Source organism: Megalobrama amblycephala, linkage group LG13 (genome assembly GCF_018812025.1).
Source record: "Megalobrama amblycephala isolate DHTTF-2021 linkage group LG13, ASM1881202v1, whole genome shotgun sequence".
NCBI lineage: Eukaryota > Metazoa > Chordata > Actinopteri > Cypriniformes > Xenocyprididae > Megalobrama > Megalobrama amblycephala.
Window position 1 is genome coordinate 28745991 of NC_063056.1, and position 23015 is coordinate 28769005.

At 37.3% G+C, this 23015-nt stretch overlaps 2 protein-coding genes across 3 annotated transcripts; one reads left to right on the forward strand and one right to left on the reverse strand.

The window, feature by feature from the left end:
* Window positions 1–3604: 3604 nt before the first annotated feature.
* Window positions 3605–14567, reverse strand: kpna5 (karyopherin alpha 5 (importin alpha 6)). The gene is made up of 14 exons (XM_048152478.1): window positions 14430–14567; window positions 12413–12546; window positions 12158–12259; window positions 11709–11808; window positions 11526–11620; window positions 11305–11436; window positions 11107–11195; window positions 9686–9785; window positions 9368–9531; window positions 9194–9272; window positions 8980–9105; window positions 8763–8890; window positions 6016–6194; window positions 3605–5531 (listed from the first exon to the last, which is right to left on the reverse strand). The coding sequence occupies exons 1-14, from the start codon at window positions 14431–14433 to the stop codon at window positions 5344–5346; spliced, it is 1620 nt and encodes a 539-aa protein (XP_048008435.1). The 5' UTR covers window positions 14434–14567; the 3' UTR covers window positions 3605–5343.
* Window positions 14513–22989, forward strand: LOC125243125 (zinc finger containing ubiquitin peptidase 1). Of its 2 annotated transcripts, XM_048152476.1 has the most exons (13): window positions 14513–14649; window positions 15597–15885; window positions 15979–16141; window positions 16218–16319; window positions 16441–16497; window positions 16583–16690; window positions 16907–17016; window positions 17137–17305; window positions 21141–21326; window positions 21400–21562; window positions 22078–22241; window positions 22393–22613; window positions 22792–22989. In XM_048152476.1, the coding sequence occupies exons 2-13, from the start codon at window positions 15604–15606 to the stop codon at window positions 22837–22839; spliced, it is 1773 nt and encodes a 590-aa protein (XP_048008433.1). In that variant the 5' UTR covers window positions 14513–14649; window positions 15597–15603; the 3' UTR covers window positions 22840–22989. The 2 variants fall into 2 exon arrangements, with proteins under 2 accessions (XP_048008433.1, XP_048008432.1); XM_048152475.1 differs by having other exon boundaries at window positions 15597–16141.
* The last annotated feature ends 26 nt before the right edge of the window (window positions 22990–23015 follow it).

Below are 23015 nucleotides of genomic sequence, written 5' to 3' on the forward strand. Positions count from 1 at the left end.
AAATAAAATAAAATAAAATAAAATAAAATAAAATAAAATAAAATAAAATAAAATAAAATAAAATAAAATAAAATAAAATAAAATAAAATAAAATAAAATAAAATAATTTCTTTGTGTTCAGCTCAAGAAAGAAATTCATACAGGTTTGGAACAACTCCCGGGTGAGTGAATGACGATAGAATTGTCATTTTTGGGTGAACTATCCCTTTAAATGATTTTCGGTTTTAAGTGATATCAGCTTTTTCTGTATTTGTAATATATAAATTGTATATTTAAAACCATTCATCCTGTTTTGTGTCCCAGTATAAGAGAGCTGGGACTGAAGAAAAGCTAGAAAAACTACCCCTAAAACTGTTGCAACCATGTCATTCATTTTCACAACAGTCATCGCATGGCGTGTATAGCATTAAGACTCATCTTCACTGGAAATAGCCAAACCTGTAAATTAGTGTGATTTAAAAGAAGCTACACATAAATGACTCATGTTTAGTCTATGTTTTTGTTTTTTTTCTTGTAGTTCCCTCACCTGTAAACCACAGCAATGAGTGATTCAAATGTCATGAATTAAGCAGGTTTGTTTGTCTTTTCAGCAGTAAAAAATAGCTATTGTTTTTGGACTTTACTTCTCACGGAAATAGTATAATAGGCTTACATAACACTTATAAAAACAAATATAGTGTTATAGATGTGTTAACTTTCACAAAATATAAACACATAGAATTTTCACCATTTTATTGAGCAAGAATGGCACTTAGCTTAATAAAATAACATTTGTGATAAAATATAAGTATGTATTTCACAACTATTTAATCCACAGTTCCCTGTCTGTGCCATACGGAGATGAATTGTTGACTCAATTTATCAATGTCCGCGAATGTTAGATTTACTAAGGTTTGTGCTCACTTCAGGGGCCGGTTGCATAAACCGCCAAGTCTACAAGTTAGTCATCAATTTTTGTCTTTAAAACTGTTCATAACTTTTTTTTTTTTTTTAAGTCAGTTACATAAAAATGTAGATTGACCTAATTTGATACCAAAAAACAAACAAACAAACAAACAAACAAACAAACAAACTTACTGCCCCTTGTCTAACTGCTAGTGGGTCATACTAGATCGTAAGACACTGACTTAAAGGTGCCATAGAACGTCTTTTTAAAAGATGTAATATGAGTCTAAGGTGTCCCCTGAATGTGTCTTTGAAGTTTCAGCTCAAAATACCCCATAGATTTTTTTAATGAATTTTTAACTGCCTATTTTGTGGCATCATTAAATATGAGCCGATTTAGGCTGCGGCCCCTTTAAATGCTCACGCTCCCCACCCACAGAGCTCACACTTGCCTTAAACAGTGCATAAACAAAGTTCACACAGCTAATATAACCCTCAAAATGGATCTTTACAAAGTGTTCGTCATGGAGCATGTCTAATCGCGTAAGTATGGTATTTTTTTGGATGTTTACATTTGATTCTGAATGAGTTTGATAGTGCTCCGTGGCTAAAGCTAACATTTAGGGTTGCCACCCGTCCCGTGAAATACGGAATCGTTCCGTATTTACAGGCAAAATGACGCGTCCAGTATCAAATTAATACGGGACACGATTTGTCCCGTATTTTACATAGGTCCACATTATGCAGCATCCCATGCAAATCACCCCACCCGCATTGTGTGAAGACACGCCATCGTTGGTTTGATTGGTTTGTTTCAGGTTCACGGGCCGTGAATCACGGCCAATCAGAGTCAGAGGAGGGCGGGACACCGCCTCGCCGGTTCTCTCCTGAGGCAGTGTAATGTTTTTTTTTTTTTTATCACCTCAAGTTCATATTAAGAAATAATGTTAATAATGTACATTAATCATGTTATGGTATGATTTGTTTATTAAGGTTAAGTTGTACAGTCAGACACATAAGCATTACTTTAATACGAGATAACAGAGATATATTTAATACATATTTAATCAAAATATAGTACCTATGTGAATAAAATAAACAACTATTTGTTATGCTTAACCAATTTAAATAATTGCATCATTCAATACTATAGAATTAACAATAGACTATATAAAAATGGAATAAATAAATACAAATATATTTACTTACTAATAATAAAAATGTTGTTAAGTGTTTTACTTAAATAAGAAATGTTTGTAGATATGACATTTACAGTTATTTAGGTGTGGTTTCACTGTTTGGATGGTGTTACTGCAAACAATGACAAATATTTTTGCCAAAATCTTTGTTCACAACAAATGACAATTTACAATTTGTTTAATTTATAATTACTAAGTTATGGATCTGTTAATTTAATAAGTTAATAAAATATGGTTCACATCTCACAAGTTCCTCCAAAAGCTTATTTTTTTGTGGTCTCAGTCGCACTTTGTTGGCCTATGTTTATTATTGTCATAGCTGTGTATTCAATATGACCACTTAAGTTGTGATAGTGAGAGACTGAGTGCATCTGATTTCAATAGCAGATATCTTATAATGTCCATTGGTATCAATCTTAATATTTTTATGAAAACATGTTTTAAGTTATGATATACCACCACTGGCACGCCATCGGGACTGTGGTCATCGTGGCCCCGAGGGGTGTGGCCCCCGCTGCGGCAGGCGTCCCTTATTTTTCTGTATTGAAGGTGGCAACCCTACTAACATTACACACTGTTGGAGAGATTTATAAAGAATGAAGTTGTGTTTATGAATTATACAGACTGCAAGTGTTTAAAAAATGAAAATAACGACAGTCTTATCTCCGTGAATACAGTAAGAAATGATGGTAACTTTAACCACATTAACAGTACATTAGCAACATGCTAACGAAACATTTAGAAAGACAATTTACAAATATCACTAAAAATATCATGATATCATGGATTATTATTACAGTTATTATTGCTCCATCTGCCATTTTTCGCTGTTGTCCTTGCTTGCTTACCTAGTCTGATGATTCAGCTGTGCACATCCAGACGTCCTGCCCTTGTCTAATGCTTGAACATGAGCTGGCATATGCAAATAATGGGGTCATACATATTAATGATCCCGACTGTTACGTAACAGTCGGTGTTATGTTGAGATTCACCTGTTCTTCGGAGGTCTTTTAAACAAATTAGATTTATATAAGAAGGAGGAAACAATGGAGTTTGAGACTCACTGTATGTCATTTCCATGTACGGAAATCTTGTTATTTAACTATGCCAAGATAAATTCAATTTTTAATTCTAGGGCACCTTTAACATAATGGCTATGTCTATGCAACTGGCCCCAGGTCTGTAAAATGGTTTCTGCGACTTGGTATGGATCAAATTTAGTGGTCAACTTTTTTTGGCGTCTTGTCTTGGTATTTGAGTATGTGCTTTTGTATTCACGGACATTAATTTGCAGTTTATAAAGAACGTGTTTCTGCGTTTCACTGTACTGCTTTTTAATTGCTTTTTTGTGCAAACATGTGGATCTCTTCGTTGACCGTTGAGCATTAGCCTTGTCCATAAACAAGTTCAACTGTTTAAAACTGCGTCGCGAGACATGGTTCGAGGCTGCACTGCGCAAGAACGCGTTCTGCGTGAAAGGATACACCTTGTAGCTTAATCAAACCACAGTACACTTGTTATTTAAATGTTTAACAGAACATTTTATTTGTCTGTGTATTTGCCTACATCATTTCACACAATATCAACATTTGTCCTCGAGGAAAGCAATGATCTCCTCTATACTGAAGCTTTGTACCAATGATAACTTAAAACACAGATGTTTTTTTTTTTCCTTATGCGAAAAAAACAACCCAAACTTAGAAAACATTATACAAACATGAGAAATTTTACAAAACTATACACAATTGAATGTGCTTGATAAAGTTTTATTTTTACAATCTCAATGATTTTTTTTTGTAAATATACTGACTTCTCATTATAACTCTTATTTGGATCAAACTTTTTTTAAAGGAAAAAGGGTGCATTTACGGGCAGAACATGAGGAAGTAAATAATCAAACCAAAAACAAAGAACAGAGGAAGTTTGTGCCAAACAGGTTTCATTACAAAGGCAATCTTCTGTATGTAAATTCAGATGAAGCGATTAAAAAAATTAAATAAAAGAAAGAATTTGAACATAAGTTCCTTATAGGAAATTTGAGCACTAGTGGGGGATATCTGAAGAAAAGTTCTCTGAACAAAGAATGTTATAAAAGATGCTTTCCTTACATTAGTATTTCACTGCACACCAAGACCATTTCACTGAAAAACATCCTCCTCCTATCCTTAATGTATATATAATATACACATTTTACTACATCTCAACACTTTCTAACATTTGAACATTAAAAAAAAAAAAAAAAAAAAAAAAAATCAAATTAAAGCCAGTCAGCACGAAAATAAACACCTTCAGGTGAGATGAGAAACCCAATGATATGCATACATACGAACAACTGCATCTTGGTGATCACGTGACCACACTTAAATAAATTTCATGCGACGCTTTTAACGCATTAACAGCATCAGCAAAGTGGGTGCTGAGAGGAAGTGGGCTGTGTGGTGGTCTCCCAACAGCCGGAGCCCACAGACCGTTTCCTTCCAAAAAGCATAATAAATACGGCTCTGAATCTCCCAGGTTAGCAGTTAACAAAACGTCAGAATAAATAGTGTAACTAGGCTTGACATGCCCTCAGGATGCATTGTGAATAAACACAGTGGGTGTGATGGCACACAAAGTCAAGGAAGTCATCCAAAGCAAATGTATCAATGTAAATACATTAGTTGCTCTGCCTGGCCAAACATTCCGTTAGATCTTGTGATTTCTGCCACCCCAAAATTACATATTTGTTTGCATAGAAGCATTTAATTAGCAAGAGAAGAGAACTGTCAGAGCTAAAGGCTGGGTGTTTGTCAAACACTTTGTTTTCTGATTGAAGAGGTAGTTTCACATTTCTCAAGGGACATGGAGTAAAGTTTACTTTACAGGACACCAGTGCCAATGTCTAATAATAATAATAATAATAATAATAATAATAATAACATCATCAACAACAAGAATAACAAAAGCAAGATGCTTTTTGTAAGTCTCAAATGGACTTAAACTACAGACTCTGAGCTTTGCCCTCCATGGTTCACCTCACAGATCTTCTCTCTCGATCAAGGAGCTAGGAAGATGGACAGGATGGAAATGGAAGATTTAGTGGGTTGGGTTTGGTGGGGGCGCAGGTGTCATCTCTGCTGCGAGTAGCGGACCTGGGCCTCCGAGTCTTGGAGCGAGGCTGGAGCGGAGGTCGTGCGCTGCAGAGAGGGAGGGAGAGGAGACTCCAGGCAGGATGGAGGAAGCAAGGACTGAAGCTTGGCCAGTAGCACAGGTATAAGGGTTAGAGCTGGAAGCCCTCCATCGGTCCCTCAGACTGCTGGAAAATGTACTGGCCCTGATTCTGATCCACCTGCGGAACGATGCTGGCGTCTTCCTCCTCCACCCCGAAGTAGTGCTCGATCAAGTCAAAGGCCTTCTGGTAAATCTCCTGGTTCTCATGGCTCTGCAGGAACTCAATCTTGTCTAAGCCTGAGGAGAACATCAATCAAACAAATAGAAACAAATAAACAGCATGGAAAAAAAAGAGCTTGCATGAATGAAAAGCATGACAATTCAGATTGTAAACATAATTTTAAAAAAATTGGCCAGCAAAATACAATGGATAATCAAACACAAATGTGCTATTATTTATTATTATTAATAAAAATAACTAACAATAATAATGTTTTGAAGTATAATATATTATTATAACCACCACCAATAAGCTGATAATCATAACTCCACCTCTTTTAATCATATTTCCATTACTTTTCCAGTTGTTTGAGATTATTGGATAAGATTTTTTAAAATAATTTTCTAGATATAATTTCTCACAAAAGAGTATTATAACAAATATTTATTATGACAATATATCTATAAACAACATTTCTAGACCTGGAAATCAAATAAATAAATAAATAAATAAATAAATAATGCATAAGGTGACAGAAGGTATGAGGTGCTGCATGCCTACCGTAAGCCTCTTCAATGAGGGCACAGTAAGGGTTGATGCCTGATCCGTTCTGTTTGGACTCTTGTTCTCCCAGTCTGAGGATGTTCTCCAGACCATTCAGGGCCACCTGCACAATCTTGGAGTCCATCACCGTGAGCAGGTCACACATGGGCTTTATAGTGTTGAGAGAAACCAAGTATCTGTGTGTAAAACAAAACATTACAACCACTTAAAAAGTATGCTTTCTCTCCTATTATGTGGGTTAAATATAACAAATCTAAATGACAGAAAAGCTTACATAGTAATTTAGGACTTCCTGAAGCATCAGATGAAAATATCACTATATATATATATATATATATATATATATATATATATATATATATAAAAATTGGAATTATTAAGTGCACTAAATAAATGTGTTAAATTGGCAGCCCTAGTATTTACATAACCACATAATGTGAAGAAAAATAAAACATTTTAAAAAAGAAAAATTACTTTAAAGAGATAGTTCACCTAAAAATTTAAATTCTTTCATCATTTACTTACCCTCAAGTTGTTCCAAACCTGTGTGAATTTCTTTCTTCTGATGAACACAAAAGATATTTTGAAGAGTATGGGTAACCAAACAGTTGATGGACCCCACTGACTTCCACAGTAGGAAAAAAAATACTATGGAAGTCTATGGGGTCAATCAACTTTTTGGTTACCAACATTCTTCAAAATATCTTTTGCGTTCAGCAGAAGAAAGAAATTCATACAGGTTTGGAACAACTTGAGGGTAAGTAAATGATGAAAGAATTTTAATTTTCAGGTGAGCTATTCCCTTTAATCAGGTGTGTCCAACCCTGTTCCTGGAGAGCTAGCATCCTGCATATCCAATAGGGTCTGGCTGTAGACTTAAGGGGCGAGTGGAGCTCCACTCTCAAACAGGAAATACGTCACCTCCACTAGTGGAGCTAGCTATAGCTACATCAATATTGCATCATTTAATTACTGTATTTGCATTATTGTAAGGGTAGGTTTAGGGTTGAGGTAGGTGTAGACGTTAGTAAAACACAATGATTAGTAAATTTATTAATTGTCATTTAATTGTGCGATTTTGCCTCACTATGTTATTTTAATACAAGCCATAAAAACATAAGATTATGCCTAGTTGTCATGCAACATCAGCTAACACTGCTGAGACAAAATTATTCAAGTGGAGGTGACATATTTCCTGTTTGATAGTGGAGCTCCACTTGCAGCCAGACCCTGCTCTGCAGATTTCAGCTCCAATCCCAATTAAACACACCTGAACCAGCTAATCAAGGTGTTCAGGATTGCTTGATAATTACAGACAGGTGTGTTGGAACAGGGTTGGAACTGAAGTCTGCAGGACCGTAGAGCTACATTCCAGTTAGTTTTTTTATGCTGTTCCCTAGCTAACTTCCCTCAGTCTCATTGATTCGGATGTATGTCATTACTTACATTGCATGAGTTCCCTCTACTGGCAGAACCATTGCAATGGGCTGAACTGGTCCTAAGCCCTTGATCACTTGGAATCCACTACTATGGGAGTTGATTTATTATTATTTTCCCCTTATGAAACTGTTCAATGCAGCATTCTATATGTATGTAGGTGTGTTGGGGTCGTTTTAAATGTTTAAAAAAAATTATTAATATATCATAGAGTTGTTTGTGGTGGGGTAAATTAAACGCCATATGCGGTGACGTCACAATCGTGTTGCATTGTGGTATATATAATGTGGAGCTGCCTGAAGTGTACATATGAAGTAGACTCGCTCCCTCTGTCAAAATCAAGGGAGCTAGGGTCTGTCCATATAAACATTCCTCGTCCACATCACAAAGTGGAACACACTTGAAAATGGTGGCAGGGATTCCCCAGAGGGGAAGTGCTTAGGGAAGTTCGCGAGTGCGTGTCTAAAGCCCTGGATACACTGCACAATTTTAGCAATCCTATAAAATCATTACTTTATCACACTGTGCGACATGGATCTACTAAACTTGGGTACGACATGCATGTAGACTGCACGATGATGACACCTATTGACTCGTAGGCTACGATGCAATTTTCTATTGAAGAATAAAACGTCATCAGCATGCGATAGTGGTTAACATAAACTTTAAACAAAAACGGCCGTCTTTGAACCTCTCTCACTGTACGACATAGGACCACCGATTAAGACCACAACCACGATCACAGAAATCGCCACGATTATTTCACGATGGCAATCTTTCGTCTGGGACAGCCAAAAATCATGCAGTGTATCCCGGGCTTAAAGCTACTTTTAAAAGATATTAAAGCTTAAAGCCCGGGATACACTGCACGATTTTTGGCTGTCCCAGATATTAAAGTTTAAGATATTAAAGCTTAAACTGCACGACGCAGCCTTGCTCTCCAGGAGCAGGTTTGGACATCACCGTTTTAATGATGGTCTGCTGATTTGACTATTACTGCCATCTACAGGCCAGAAATGTGTCATGCGCTTTGATCCTACTCAGTGGTTTAATGACCGTTATTAGTCTAGCTAAAATCCCCACATAAATACTAAGCTCTTCAAGTCTGTCTTAAGACAGATTATGGGCAAATGATAACCTGAGGCAGCATGTGGGTGGTTTCGCATGAGTTACATAAGCAAACTAAGATCTACATTCTCAGAACATTTGAAAAATAATGAGCTGCAATGAGTCCTCCTCAATCAGAATAAATCCTTTCAAATTCCTAAAATGAGGTATAAAGCAAAGCAAAAGAGCCCACAGTGCACCTCATCTGCTCTGGCGTGCCTCCCGAGGTGGCGTTGGTTATTGCCCACGCGGCCTCTTTCCTGGTGCGGAACTCTGCTTTCTGCAGAATCTCGATTAGCACTGGGAATATATTGGCATCAATCACCGCCTGCAACAAAACAAGCATCAAACCATGGCTGTTCAAACACAATATGTGTTGTGTAATTATCTTATAATGTCACAGTAAGGCTAAAGCACCTGGATTTGCACTCTGTTCCCAGCGGTGATATTGGAGACGGTCCAGCATGCCTCTTTTTTGATGGATTCCTTCGGACTGCTGAGTAAATGGAGCAGGCAGGGCAGAGCGGAGCAGTTCAGAATCACCTGACGTAGAGCAGCACAACAGATAAGAAAACTGCTCCTTTTTGTCACTATGTGGACAACTTAGAATGTCATAAAGGAGCTACACTACCTGGGTTTGAACGTCATCTCCTGTTACAATGTTCCCCACTGCTCTCAGTGCAGGGGACACCACTTTGTAATCACTGTGCCTGTGAATGACCAAACACATGGATGTTATGCCCAAGTCAGTGGTAAAACAGATACCACAAGGTTTATTGCTTGTGTTAGCATGTCTGTTCCTCACATGAGCAACTCCACCAGTCTGCGGCACACGCCTGAATCAATAACTGTTTGGATTTTGTCGTTGGGTCCATCCGACAGATATGAAAGTGCCCAGCAGGCATCTGCAAGAACATCAGGATCACTGCTGAAGAGCAATCTGGAGAGCACGCTCAGACAGGGCGACACCTGTGAAGGAGGAACATTTGCTTGGTTAAGTATATGCATCATGTTTACGGAAGAAAAATGCTTGTTTAAACAAAGAGTGTGTTGTGTGTACGACTGAAATTTGATAACTATTCATTTGGAATGTGGTTTAACCAGAACTGGTTTGCAAACTCACCTTTGCAAAGTCCGGAGGGGGATTTTTCCCTCTGCATAGGTTGGACAGTGCCCACACGGCGTTCCGGGTGGTAGTGAGCCGATTTGATTTCGCAAGCAACCTGCAGAGATGAGGGAAAAAGAAAACTGATGCGCTGTGCAATCATACCACTAGATGGCGGTCATGGGAAAGACTTATATAACAGACACTACAGCTGAAAAATGCCATAGCACAGTGAAACAAGCACACCATCTCAAGTCACAAAACACACAACCAGCAATTTGAGAGTGGAAAACATCATAATGACACGAAGAAGTGAGGCTTATTTAGTGTCAGCTGTTCTTATAAGAGTAAGGCTCCTAATCAAAAGACTTCAACCAACAAGATTAAATTTTTTTGAACAGAGAGATTCCATGAAACTTGAAACCCTTTAAAATCCATACAATTTAAAAAAAAAAAAAAAAAAAAAAAAAAAAAAAAAAAGAACAGGAAGCTAGTTGTTGTTTTTTTGGGGGGGGGGGGTTGGAACTTAGGTAATGCAACTAAAGTGTTAAAGTTTGGACTGTTAGCTTGGTCCAGTTAGACATGCCATCTGGATCCTATAAAGCACCTTTCTGCATTGCCAGTCATTCAATACACAGCTGTGTATTTCTGACTAAATATTTTTGTCAAGCAGCATACAATATACACTACTGTCACTAACGCAATTTCATTCCTACATTTTTCAAGCCAAATTAATGACAGCGGCTATGTCTATTACAAAACTTAATGGATCTGTGCCCAAAAATGCTGATCCATCCAGTAAATGAAACAAGTGAAGTATTTATGAATGAGTTATTGAACCATTCATTCAAACTGATTTCTTTTTGAACATTTTTCAAAGCAATTAACATTTTGTCAGAACCTCTAGTAAATTACATGTTATTTTGTTCAGTTGTCTGTTCAGAATCATGGGAGAATCATGATCTCTATTTGAAACAAAAAAATTGTGATTCTCAATTTATCCAGAATCTTTGCAGCTCTAACAAATATATGAATAAAAGGATTTCTTTAAAATGCGCACACACATCATGTGACACTGAAGACTGGAGTAATAGCAATAGAAAATCCAGCCTTGCCATCACAAGAAATTGAATAAATTTTAAATTGTATAATAATAGAAAAGTTTTTTTAAATTGTAGTATTTATATTGCATTTTAGTACAGCTGATATGTTAACAGTAGGGCAAGCCCCTAATAGTTGGCTAAATGTTAGTCAACAAGAAAAGGATTAGTCAACCAAATTTTAATTAGTCAGTTAGTTGCAGGAAAAAAAGAAAAAAAAAAAACCCTCAGACTTGCACTATTGAGATAACAGATAATAGCTTCCAGCATTATACACTTCCTTAAAATCAACAAATATAAGCACATTCAATTGCAGTTTTGGGATGAGAAGGCACTCACTGTTGAAGAGAGGGCAAGATGCCACAGTTGAGGACGTAGTCTCTGCACTCTGCATTATCCCCGGCAATATTTCCTAACGCCCACACTGCCTGCAAAGTCAGTTATACACAACATATCCCTTTCATGGTGCTGTGGAGTTCAGATAAACCAGCTATTGGCTGAAAGGCATGAACTAGGTAACAATCTGCAAAATGTCACCTGCTCTTGTACATCCTCATACTCTGAGTTGAGCAGCTCTATGAAGATGGGCACGGCCCCCGTCTCAATGACCACCTTGGTGTGTAGGAAGGTCCCTGAGGCAATGTTGGTCAGGGCCCAGGCTGCTTCAAACTGGTCAAAACAAGCAACAATAGCATCTTAAAGCTTGGCTGTAATGGCAAATTATCTTTTGAAGGGCTTGTACTATGACATGTTCTTACCTGCAGAGTGCAGTTATCACTCCTTTTTAGGAATTCAACAAATCGGTTGACGACACCAGGTGTGAGGATGACCTCGTCAATGGGAGGATTGGGCTCTGAGGGAAATAAATAACATCTTAATCTTTAAATCTTTAAACATCTGTCATCCTTGAATCTATGAGACTTGGAAATGAAGACACCAACCTTTAGAGAGTAACTTTCTGAACTTCTGAGTGGCTATGAGCTGCTGGTCTGGATCCTCAGAGAACATCATTTGAATCATGTCTTGGGTTATAACTCCTTCCTGCACAGATTGACAATGTTTATACTAGATGTGCTTTCTGCATTAAAAAAAGTTTAAATGTACAAAATGTGCCAATAAATATGCCAATAAAGGTTTATATGTTACAAAAGATTTCCATTTCAAATAAATGTTGTTCTTTTTAATGTTCTATCCACAAAAGAATCCTGGAAAAATGTAAATGTGATTCCACAAAAATATTAAGAAGCACAACTGTTTCAAACTCAACATTGGTATAATAAAAAAAAATTGAGCACCAAAATATAATAATCCAATAAATAAAAGACAGATTTTTGTTTAAAGTGCTGAATAGTCAATATACTTAAAATTATGATTTGACTGGTTTACTTACACCTGATACAGGTACAGTGGAGCTGATATCAGGGTCTTGAATGGGGCATTCAAGCATAGACTCATCACCAGGTGGTACACACACATTCCTCCTCTTGAACAGCTACAAAGAAGGTAGCACAATTTACTTTCTTATTTATGATAATATAACCCTTCAATATATACACATATATTCCATAATGTGCAGTCAGTCATTCACGAACACAACTGTAATGTAATGTGCTTGTATAATAATGAAGAAAGAATGATGGCAAACCTGCTCCTCCCTCTTCTGTTTACGCAGCTGTATCCCCTCCTCCTCTCTGCGTCTACGCATTTCCTGGGTGTTCAGGGCTTTATTCTTGTAGCTCTTCATTCGATAGTTTTCTTTGCCCGGGCTAGCCATCGCGTCTTCAGGTTAGAAAAAGGAACGTGGTCAGATGCACATTCTGATACTCAATTTCTGTTGCCTATTCTGCACATCAACTGTAAGCCTATAGCAATGCATACAAGATTCACAACTGGTTGAGCCAGTATGCAATTCTCCTCTTAATTTGAGCCAAATATCACGTGAAGACAAAAGGAATGGTTTATCTGAAAGCAATTATGGTTGTCAATACTAGGATTTCCTGTGTAACATCACTGAGTGCTAACTGACACTTTGCATGCTGAACTTCCTTTAATATCTGTTCAATGTTCTTGTTGTTCAGCTCCTTTGAGAAGACAGTTCAGAAGTGTTGGGTGTAATGCATTAATTAATTATTACTTAAATTAAGTACTTAAGGGATTACTCTTAATTTTTCTGTAATTTAATTACAGTTACTTCTGATGTAATTGCATTAAATACTATATAGACTATACATGAAACAATAGTGGATTTAACATAAAAATGTAACATCTAATGTTAAAATGTATGTTTTTAATGTCCCTTTAAATACTTTGGTCAGTTTAAGATTATTTTTTATTTGAAAGAATTAAAAGAGCAGTTTTATGCATTTCCTTGTATTGTTGTTCAACTGGTTGAGGTTGATATGGGATTTAGAAAGTAATTAGTAATAAGTAATGCAATACTTATTAGAGAGAGAGTAATTACAGTAATCTCGCAGCTAGTAATTAAGTACTTTTTTAGAGTAACATACCCAACACTGGTACAGAACTAAACACTTTAAATCAATGTGAAAATGAAAGTTGTGATAGTCTTTTCTTCCTTATTGCAACATTTTCCATAAAACAACAACAACAAACAAACAAGAAATGTCCATTTTGATTTCATGGTCACTTAAACTCAGTAGCTTTTGCTGATATTACCAGTGGATTTAGCAAAAGACCATATTTATATTTACAGTATCTTACACTCCATGAAGAGTCTTTTAGCAGAGATGTCCAACAGTTTCATAATACAACAGTTTCATCCCTCAGCCCTTAATTGTGATTTTTGACCCGTTTTAGTAAAAAGCTTACTACTCCCAAACAGGTTTTCCAAAACCAACAAGTTTTTCCTAAACAATTTAACTTTCTTACTTGAGTGGAACACAAAATGAGACATTATTCAGAATGGAAGAAGTCTGAGTAACCATTTAGTTTCAATGTGTGGAAAAGGATGCAATGAAAATGAATGGTGACTGAGGCTGTCAGTCTCCACATCTTTTTTGTTCCACGGCAGAATAAAGAAAATCATATAGATCGGGATTGGAGCAACATGAAAACATGACAGCATTGTCATTTTTAGGAGAAACTTTCAAGGTTCAAACCATACGTCGACATCTTCTCTACCTTCTAAACAGTCGGTTTACACAAACGCAGCACTTCGGGTCAGCTTGTTATGTATGGATAGGGGAGGACTGGACTAATACTACACACACAATTTACCACACTACCCAAGTAAAAATGGTTCTCATTAATCGTATAAGCCTCTATATCAGCACTGATCCCACACAGTTTATTTGGCTCGTCAAACAACTAAATGTTCCTGGTATTCATTATTTTCTGTAGCGCATTAGCAACTACTTAGTGTGCAATAGACGGATTGTTAGAACCAAGACCATACAGGTCTCAAATCAGTCATGTAAAGCCACTAACACACTTTTAATATGTTAGAGGTTTATAAACACTCAATTCCAGCAGGCTTTTTCACTTTCATCCTAAACTGTGCTCTGTGCTAACATGCTAGCCGTGTTGTGCTAGCTTGGCATAAACGTCAAAAATAGTTAATTACTCTGTCTAAGCGCCCTGTTGCCTCATTCGCTACACGAAAAGAAAACACCTTTACATTTTAGATAGTGCATGATTCTCACCCATTAGTCGTAGATTGGAGAGGGAAATGCTGGTCGTGTGTTTTTAAATTTCTCTCAAGACCCTCCCGAGTTCCTCCAGCTGAGGGCAATATGGCGTCGACTGGTGGCGAGAACGTCACCTCCGCTGCTGTTTCCGGTTTTCATGAGCGGCCTCATTCAATAAAATAAATGGAAAGTGAAACGGGTAATTCTTTAAGTCAACATATCTACCTCTAAAAAGGTACGTTGCATATAAATAGTGGTTTTGAGATAGTTTTACAGTGGGTTTTTGTTGTTGTGCATGAAGTCAGTAGAAGAAGACATTTACATGTTATATGTGTTATTGTGTAGCAGCCTGATTGTCCAGTTTTGTTGACAGAATCGACGCATAATGTCGCGTCTTGATAAAATCTTGATTTCAGGTTAAGTAAGTTAAGGTCATACAGCCGCATCTCAGAGTTTTAGCTGATAATGACATTTTAAATGCGTCTTTTACAAAAATTTACCATGAAGCTAAGCATATCTGTCACGATTATGAGATTCTGACTGACGATTAATTGTAACATAAATAAATGCGATTATAATTTCCTTTATGGCTTTATAAACAAACATTGCACAGGAGTAGAATTACGTGAATTATACATATTATATACAAATAATTGTTATTGTATTTATATTAAAATATTAACAGACGTTTACCATATTTCTCTTTTTTCCACCACTTTAGTCTTATTCCACTTGCCATTCACACTAAAGCTTTTTTAAAACAAACAATCAAACAAAATGAATATTTCATATTTTATAGTAATATATTAATTAAGGTTAAAATTGTATTAAATATGACTATGCTGTTATGTTTGATATTTTTATGTCATTCCTTCATTTTCTATTGTAATATTAGTGCAGTATGATTAAATCCACAATGATTTATTTCTAAGGAAGAAACATTAAAATAATTGTGACAGGTCTGTACTGTTGTAAAATAAGAATAAATGAATAATTGATATCCTTTAGACAATGTAAGAAGCTTTCAGGATCTTATCATTTTGATTGTTTTTGTTTTTTTGTTTTTTTGTTTTTTGTCTTGATGGCAGTGGTTGTAAATTTGCCCCACTTTTATTATACTAACAAAACCTGTAGTAACTATGAAAATTTGGCTGAAACTATTATTCCGTTCGTTTCATCCAGCCTTGTGATGCCTGTGTGTGACATCTGCTGTGAAGAGCTCCCATCTGAAGCAGAGATGAGAACCCATCTCCTCTTGGGACACATGGAGAATGTAATAGCCTGCCCGTTCTGCTCTTTGTCCGGGGTCTCGTACGATGAGCTAAGCTTCCACATCAACACCGCACACATAGAAAAAGACTGCAAGGACATGAATGCGACAGTGGTTGACAGTGGACCGCAAATCTCAAATGACTGGATTGCTAAAAGTCAGATTTCTCCAAGGACTTGCAGTGTGAAAAATACGTACAAGGTATCTCAAGCCTCACCCCTGTCATCTGGTCACCCTTCATCCTTTCGGGTAAACGGGATGACCAGCCTGATTACAGGGACCGCTCTTTCTCAGGAAACCTCGACCAGCTTGAAGAGTTCACCACCTGCAGCAGCCACAGCGAGTGGTGCGATAAAACTGGACAGAACTACACAAACACCCAGCACTATCCCCAGAAGAGAGAGAGAAGACAGCCATCGAAAATCAAAGCAGAAGCGTTTGTCCTCACCTATTAAAGGTGCTCTTCACTTTACAACATAAAACTGATTTTACATGAAGCATTAGGCTAATACTTTTCCCTTTGTGTATTGCAGAAGGGCACTTTCCATGTCCAATGTGCAATTTGGTCTGCAATGACTGCTTTATTCTGCAGGAGCATGTTGAGCTTCATTTACAGGACCAAGATGTGACTGAAGGTGTCTTACCTCAAAACATCAAGAATATTTGCATGTTTACAAAGTAAAGAATTGTTTATTTTACCCTCTTTTTATAACTAACTGTCTATGATTGAAATCTGATATGGTTTGCCATCTTAAGGTGCTGGTCCTGATGTTGGCACTTCAACAGAAGCATCTACAAGCAATGGTAGATCAGGTGAGTTAGCAAGGATTTGGCAGCTCTGCTCATTCAAAAAGTGAATGGCCAAACTAACCTGTAACTGTATAATTGGAATCTCCAGGTGTGATACTTTATGAGTGTCCAATGTGTTCTTTGAGCTGTTCCAACAGCACCTCCCTGCAGGAGCATTTTGAGCTCCACCTGGAATATGGCTCAGCATCTGCAACAGGTATGTGGATATTATTAAGTATGCAAATGCATATGAACTTTTTTCTGGAATTGTTTGTTAGAGTTACAGCTTAAGTTCTGTAGGTTGTCTTCACAAGTATAATGCATAAAGACTCAACAATGACTCAACATGAAATCTTTGTAGCTATTGGCAGAGAAAAACTTTGGTTTCTTAAAACTTCTGACTTGACACTCTGTTTGGTTTGGGTGTTTTGAGGACATTCATCTGGAGACCTGACTCTGGCCAGGAAGCTTCAGGAGGAAGAGGAGCAAAAGTGGAGGGAGGCAGAGAGCAGACGGGAAGCTGAGGACTTTAAGAAGCTCCAGGTAAGCTACAGGCAACTTCACTATGAGAATTCAAGGAAATGTGCACCCAAAAAATGTAAATTCTGTCATTTACTCACCCTCATGTCCACCCACCACAAAAAGACTTTATGTGAATTTTAGAAGCAGTTTGGGCTCGATAACAGTGGTGGTTATCGCAAGCAAATGGAGAGGAATATGGAGAGGGCTGTGTCTCGAGGTCAGATGGTTCCCGCAGAGTTCCACAGGAAAAGAGCAGAGATGCTTGAATCTCTAGCCTCCGGCGTGGATGATGGCAGAAGCAAAACATCAGGTCTGATTGGGAATGCATCATTGCTATACCAATACCAGTAATCTTCACATATTTGGTCCAGCTAATGAATTATAAGACTGAAAATCTGTCCAGTTTCTGTATCTTTATAAATGACTTAAATTTACAGTACAGTCTCTTATGCTCACCAAGACTGCATTTATTTGATGAAAATAAATGTAAAAACAGTAATATTGTGAAATACTTAAAATTTAATTTTAAAAAATTAATTTTTTAAAATGTAATTTATTACTCCATTCATTCTAATATTCTGATTTGGTGCTCAAGAAAGATTTCTTATTATTATAACAGTTGTCCTACTTAATATGTTATATATATATATATATATATATATAATATAATATAATATATATACACACACACACACACACACACACACACACACACACAGTGCCCTCCATAAGTATTGGAACAGCAAAGACAAAATTGTGCTATTAGCTGTGGTGTCAAGACATCTATAAATATGATTAAAAGATTAATATGAGGCAGAAGTACAGAATGTCACATTTTATTATTGGCTGTTTCAACACAAAATGTTTTACCAACTAAGAAGTACAACACTTTTAGAGTTTCATCCCTCTGCATAATGTGAGCATAAGTATTGGGAATTTAAATTTTTTAAATTTTAATTTAATTTAAAGCAAATGTAAGCTAATATTTAATTGCAAATCCCTTGCAAGCAATCACAGGAGTGAGTCTGTGACCCAAAGACATCACCAGACTCTTGGTTTCACACTTTTGAAATGCTTTTCCAGGCCTTTAATGCAGCCATTTTCAATGGTTGCTTGTTTTGGGGAGTTTCTGCCTTTAGTCTCCTCTTCAGCTGGTTAAATGCTTGTTCAATAGGATTTAAATCTGGAGACTGACTTGGCCAATCTAAGACCCAACATTTCTTTACCATGATAATCTCCTTGATTGATTTGGCAGTACTAGTGTTTTGGGTCATTGTCCTGTTGCCATATGAAGCACTTCCCAGTGAGTCTGGTGGCATTTTCTTGAACACTGGTAGGCAAGATTCTTTTCTACACTTCTGAATTCATTCTTCTGCTGCCATCATCAAATAAGTCATCAATAAAGATGAGTGAGCCTGTTTCAGAGGCAGACATGCATGCCCATGACATGACACTACCTCCACCATGCTTTCCAGATGAGCTTGTATACCTTGGATCATTTGTAGTTTCTTTTGTTCTCCACACTTTTTGCTTTCCCACTTTGATAAAGGATAATCTTTGTCTCTTCTGTCCATCTGTTCTAAAACTCTACTGGCTCATCTGTGTTTTTGTTTGTGTTAAAATTGGCTTTCCTATTTTTGGGACTGATCAGATGTTTGATCTTGATGTGTCTCCTGGGAACAGCAGATTGTGAGACCATCACCCCAGCTTTCTGAAGTTGCTGGTGATTTTACTGACATTTTTTTTTTTATATATATATATATATATATATATATATATATATATATATATATATATATATATATATATATATATATATATATATATATATATATATATTTATTTATTTATTTTTTTTTTTTCATAGCCCTTGTCATTTGTCTGTCATCAACTGCTGTTGATTTTCTCACCGGACCTGACCTGATCGTTGTCGGTTGCTGAAGCTTGCCAGTGGTATCTATCTTTTTCAGGACATTCCAAACTGTACATTCCAAGTCAATCTCCAGATTTAAATCTTATTACATGTATTTCACCAGCTGAAGTGGAGACTGAAGGCAGAAATTCCCCAAAACAAGCAACCGTTGAAAATGGCTGCATTAAAGACCTGGAAAAGCATTTCCAAGTGTGAAACTAAGAGTCTGGTGATGTCTTTGGGTCACAGACTCGCTCCTGTGATTGCTTGCAAGGGATTTGCAATTAAATATTAGCTTACATTTGCTTTAAGTTAAACCGTCCCAAAACTTGTGCTCACATTATGCAGAGGGATGAAACTCTAAAAGTGTTGTACTTCTTAGTTGGTAAAACATTTTGTGTTGAAACAGCCAATAATAAAATGTGACATTCTGTACTTCTGCCTCATATTAATCCTTTAATCATATTTATAGATGTCTTGACACCACAGTTAACAGAGCAATTTTGTCTTTACTGTTCCAATACTTATGGAGGGCACTGTGTATGTGTATATATATAATATACAGTATCTCACAGAAGTGAATACACCCCTCATATTTTTGTAAATATTTTATTATAACTTTTCATGTGACAACACTGAAGAAATTACACTTTGCTACAATTTAAAGTAGTGAGTGTACAGCTTGTATAACAGTGTAAATTTGCTGTCCCCTCAAAATAACTCGACACACAGCCATTAATGTCTAAACCGCTGGCCACAAAAGTGAGTACACCCTTAAGTGAAAATGTCCAAATTGCGCCCAATTAGCCATTTTCTCTCCCCGGTGTCATGTGACTCGTTAGTGTTACAAGGTCTAAGGTGTGAATTGGGAGCAGGTGTGTTAAATTTGGTGTTATCGCTCTCACTCTCTCATACTGGTCATTGGAAGTTCAACATGGCACCTTATGGCAAAGAACTCTCTGAGGATCTGAAAAAAAGAATTGTTGCTCTACATAAAGATGGCGTAGGCTATAAGAAGATTGCCAAAACCCTGAAACTGAGCTGCAGCACGGTGGCCAAGACCATACAGCGGTTTAACAGGACAGGTTCCACTCAGAACATGCATCGCCATGGTCGACCAAAGAAGTTGAGTGCACATGCTCAGCGTCATATCCAGAGGCTGTGTTTGGGAAATAGATATATGAGTGCTGCCAGCATTGCTGCAGAGGCTGAAGGGGTGGGGGGGTCAGCCTGTCAGTGCTCAGACCATACGCCGCACACTGCATCAAATTGGTCTGCATGGCTGTCATCCCAGAAGGAAGTCTCTTCTAAAGATGATGCACAAGAAAGCCCACAAACAGTTTGCTGAAGACAAGCAGACTAAGGTCATTGATTACTGAAACCATGTCCTGTGGTCTGATGAGACCAAGATAAACTTATTTGGTTCAGAAGGTGTCAAGCGTGTGTGGCGGCAACCAGGTGAGGAGTACAAAGACAAGTGTTTCTAGACTACAGTCAAGCATGGTGGTGGGAGTTTCATGGTCTGGGGCTGCATGAGTGCTGCTGGCACCAGGGAGCTACACTTCATTGAGGGAACCATGAATGAGCATAGCATGATCCCCTCCCTTCGGAGACTGGGCTGCAGGGCAGTATTCCAACATGATAACGACCTCAAACACACCTCCGAGACGACCACTGCCTTGCTGAAGCTGAGGGTAAAGGTGATGGACTGGCCAAACATGTCTCCAGACCTAAACCCTATTGAACATCTGTGGGATATCCTCAACTGAAGGTGGAGGAGCGCAAGGTCTCTAACATCCACCAGCTCCGTGATGTCGTCATGGAGGAGTGGAAGAGGACTCCAGTGGCAACCTGTGAAGCTCTGGTGAACTCCATGCCCAAGAGGGTTAAAGCAGTGCTGGAAAATAATGGTGGCCACACAAAATATTGACACTTTTACTCACTTTTGTGGCCAGCAGTTTAGACATTAATGGCTGTGTGTTGAGTTATTTTGAGGGGACAGCAAATTTACAAGCTGTACACTCACTACTTTACATTGTAGCAAAGTGTCATTTCTGTTGTCACATGAAAAGATAAAGATATTTACAAAAATGTGAGGGGTGTACTCACTTCTGTGAGATGCTGTATAATTGTTATATTGTTAAATTGTTAAATTATACAGAAACCTGTATAAAATGAAAATGCATAAAACCACTGAAGGTTTAGACTTAACTGGTTAACTTTTCTGTTTCAGGACTTATGGAAGCTCTGTATAGGTACTACCAGAGGGATGCCTCTGATTGTGCGCATGTGTGGCTCTGTGCTGAGACTGATCACTTCTCTTCTTCGGAGGGGGACAAAGGTTGGGGATGCGGCTACAGAAACTTCCAGATGCTTCTTTCATCTTTGCACAGGATGGAGCAGCATAGCCTTTTACCTGGTAGAACATCAGCAACATCATGTTATTCTCGTAGCTCCTTGTTGAAAAGTACCTATCTTAAATTTTCCTTCAGTTTCAGTTCCCAGCATTCCGAGAGTACAGGCCTTAATCGAGGAGGCGTGGGCTCAAGGTGCAGATCCTCAGGGTGCTTCACACTTCAAACATCGGCTGCAGGGGACACGGGCTTGGATAGGAGCTACAGAAATCTATGCAGTTCTCACCTCCCTTAGTGTGAAGTACATATTGAAACCCCAAGTTTACATTCACACATACACTACCATTCAAAAGTTTGGGGACACTAAGATTTTTGTTTTGAAAGAAATGAATACTTTTTTTCAACAAGGGTGCATTAAATTGACAGTAAAGACTTCTTATGTATTGCTGTTTCTTAAAGAAAATTGTTTTGAACTTTGATAATAAGAAGAAATGTTTCTTGAGCACCAAATCAGCATATTAGAATGATTTCTGAAGGATAATGTGACAATGAAGGCTGGAGTAAAAACTGCTGAAAATTCAGATTTAAAATATATTACAATAAAAAACTTTTTTTTTTTTTTTTAAATTGTAGAAATATTTCAATATTATTGTTTTGACTGTGTTTTGACTGAATGACTGCATTATTAGTGAGCGCATGAGACTTATTTTAAAAAACATATATAAAATCCTACTGACTCTAAACTTTTGAACAGTAGAGTACATTTATATGTAAATAATATTAATTTCATATATTAACTTTCTTTGATATTTTTAGAGCCCGAATTGTGGATTTTCACAAGCCCACTGGCCCAGGAGACACACACCTCAGAATGTTTGAGTGGGTAAAACAATATTTCTCACACTTTGCCAGTAGGAGTGCAAGACTGCTGCCCAAAGTAGTGCAGACAACGTTACCACCTATATACCTCCAGCACCAAGGTATTTCAAGAATCAGGTTTCTCTTGTAAACTGCTTTAATCAGAATAAAGTGAATGTATTGTCTCTCATGAAACTCAAGATAGCTTTGACCTCACAGAAAAAGAATAGACTTTGTAAGATGAGGTACGTGTTATTCTGTCTTTATGATCAGGCCACAGTCGCTCAATCGTAGGAGTGGAACAGAAAGTAAATGGCAACCTGTCCCTGCTCCTCTTTGATCCGGCGTTTGCACCTGGGGAAATGAGGAGAGTGCTGTCGCAGGATACAGCAGCTTCTATGGTACGCCGTATACGCAAATTCCCCGGTGGCCTAAAACACAGACAATATCAAGTGGTCGCTGTAGAAGGGGTGCTAACACCTGAAGAGAAACAGGTAATTTAGATCTACAGCTTTAAGAATTCATTGCTTTAGTTATTTATTTGGGCATCATAACTTTTGAAGTGCACTATTATTTGTTTATTTTATTCATTTACTCTTAATTTCAGTAATGTATTTCATCTAGATATTTTTGTATGGGCAGTCTAAACTGAATGCCGTGTTTGTTTTTCAGAGCCGCATTCTTAATTCAAGGACACTATGTGCTGAGAAAATTCCTTGATGCAATTGTGCTTATCTGCTGACTGCATATCTACTGTAGTTCCTGCTACTTTTATCTACCATTCTCTTGAAAAACAAACTAATAAAACACTGTGTTTTTGTATAAATGTCAATAAACCATAATAAATATAGTTTTATTTTACTAGCTACACAATAAGTCAGTTATTATTGACATCA

Excerpts from the sequence above, each read along its gene's own strand:
- kpna5 (XM_048152478.1), bottom strand. Across the intron at positions 9,532-9,685 it reads CCCCTCCGGACTTTGCAAAG|GTGTCGCCCTGTCTGAGCGT; the intron begins GTGAGTTTGCAA and ends CCTCCTTCACAG. Across the intron at positions 9,273-9,367 it reads AGACTGGTGGAGTTGCTCAT|GCACAGTGATTACAAAGTGG; the intron begins GTGAGGAACAGA and ends GGTCATTCACAG.
- LOC125243125 (XM_048152475.1), top strand. The coding sequence starts at position 15,604 with ATGCCTGTGTGTGACATCTGCTGTGAAGAGCTCCCATCTGAAGCAGAG. Across the intron at positions 16,691-16,906 it reads TGGCTCAGCATCTGCAACAG|GACATTCATCTGGAGACCTG; the intron begins GTATGTGGATAT and ends GGGTGTTTTGAG. Across the intron at positions 17,306-21,140 it reads TGGCAGAAGCAAAACATCAG|GACTTATGGAAGCTCTGTAT; the intron begins GTCTGATTGGGA and ends TTTCTGTTTCAG.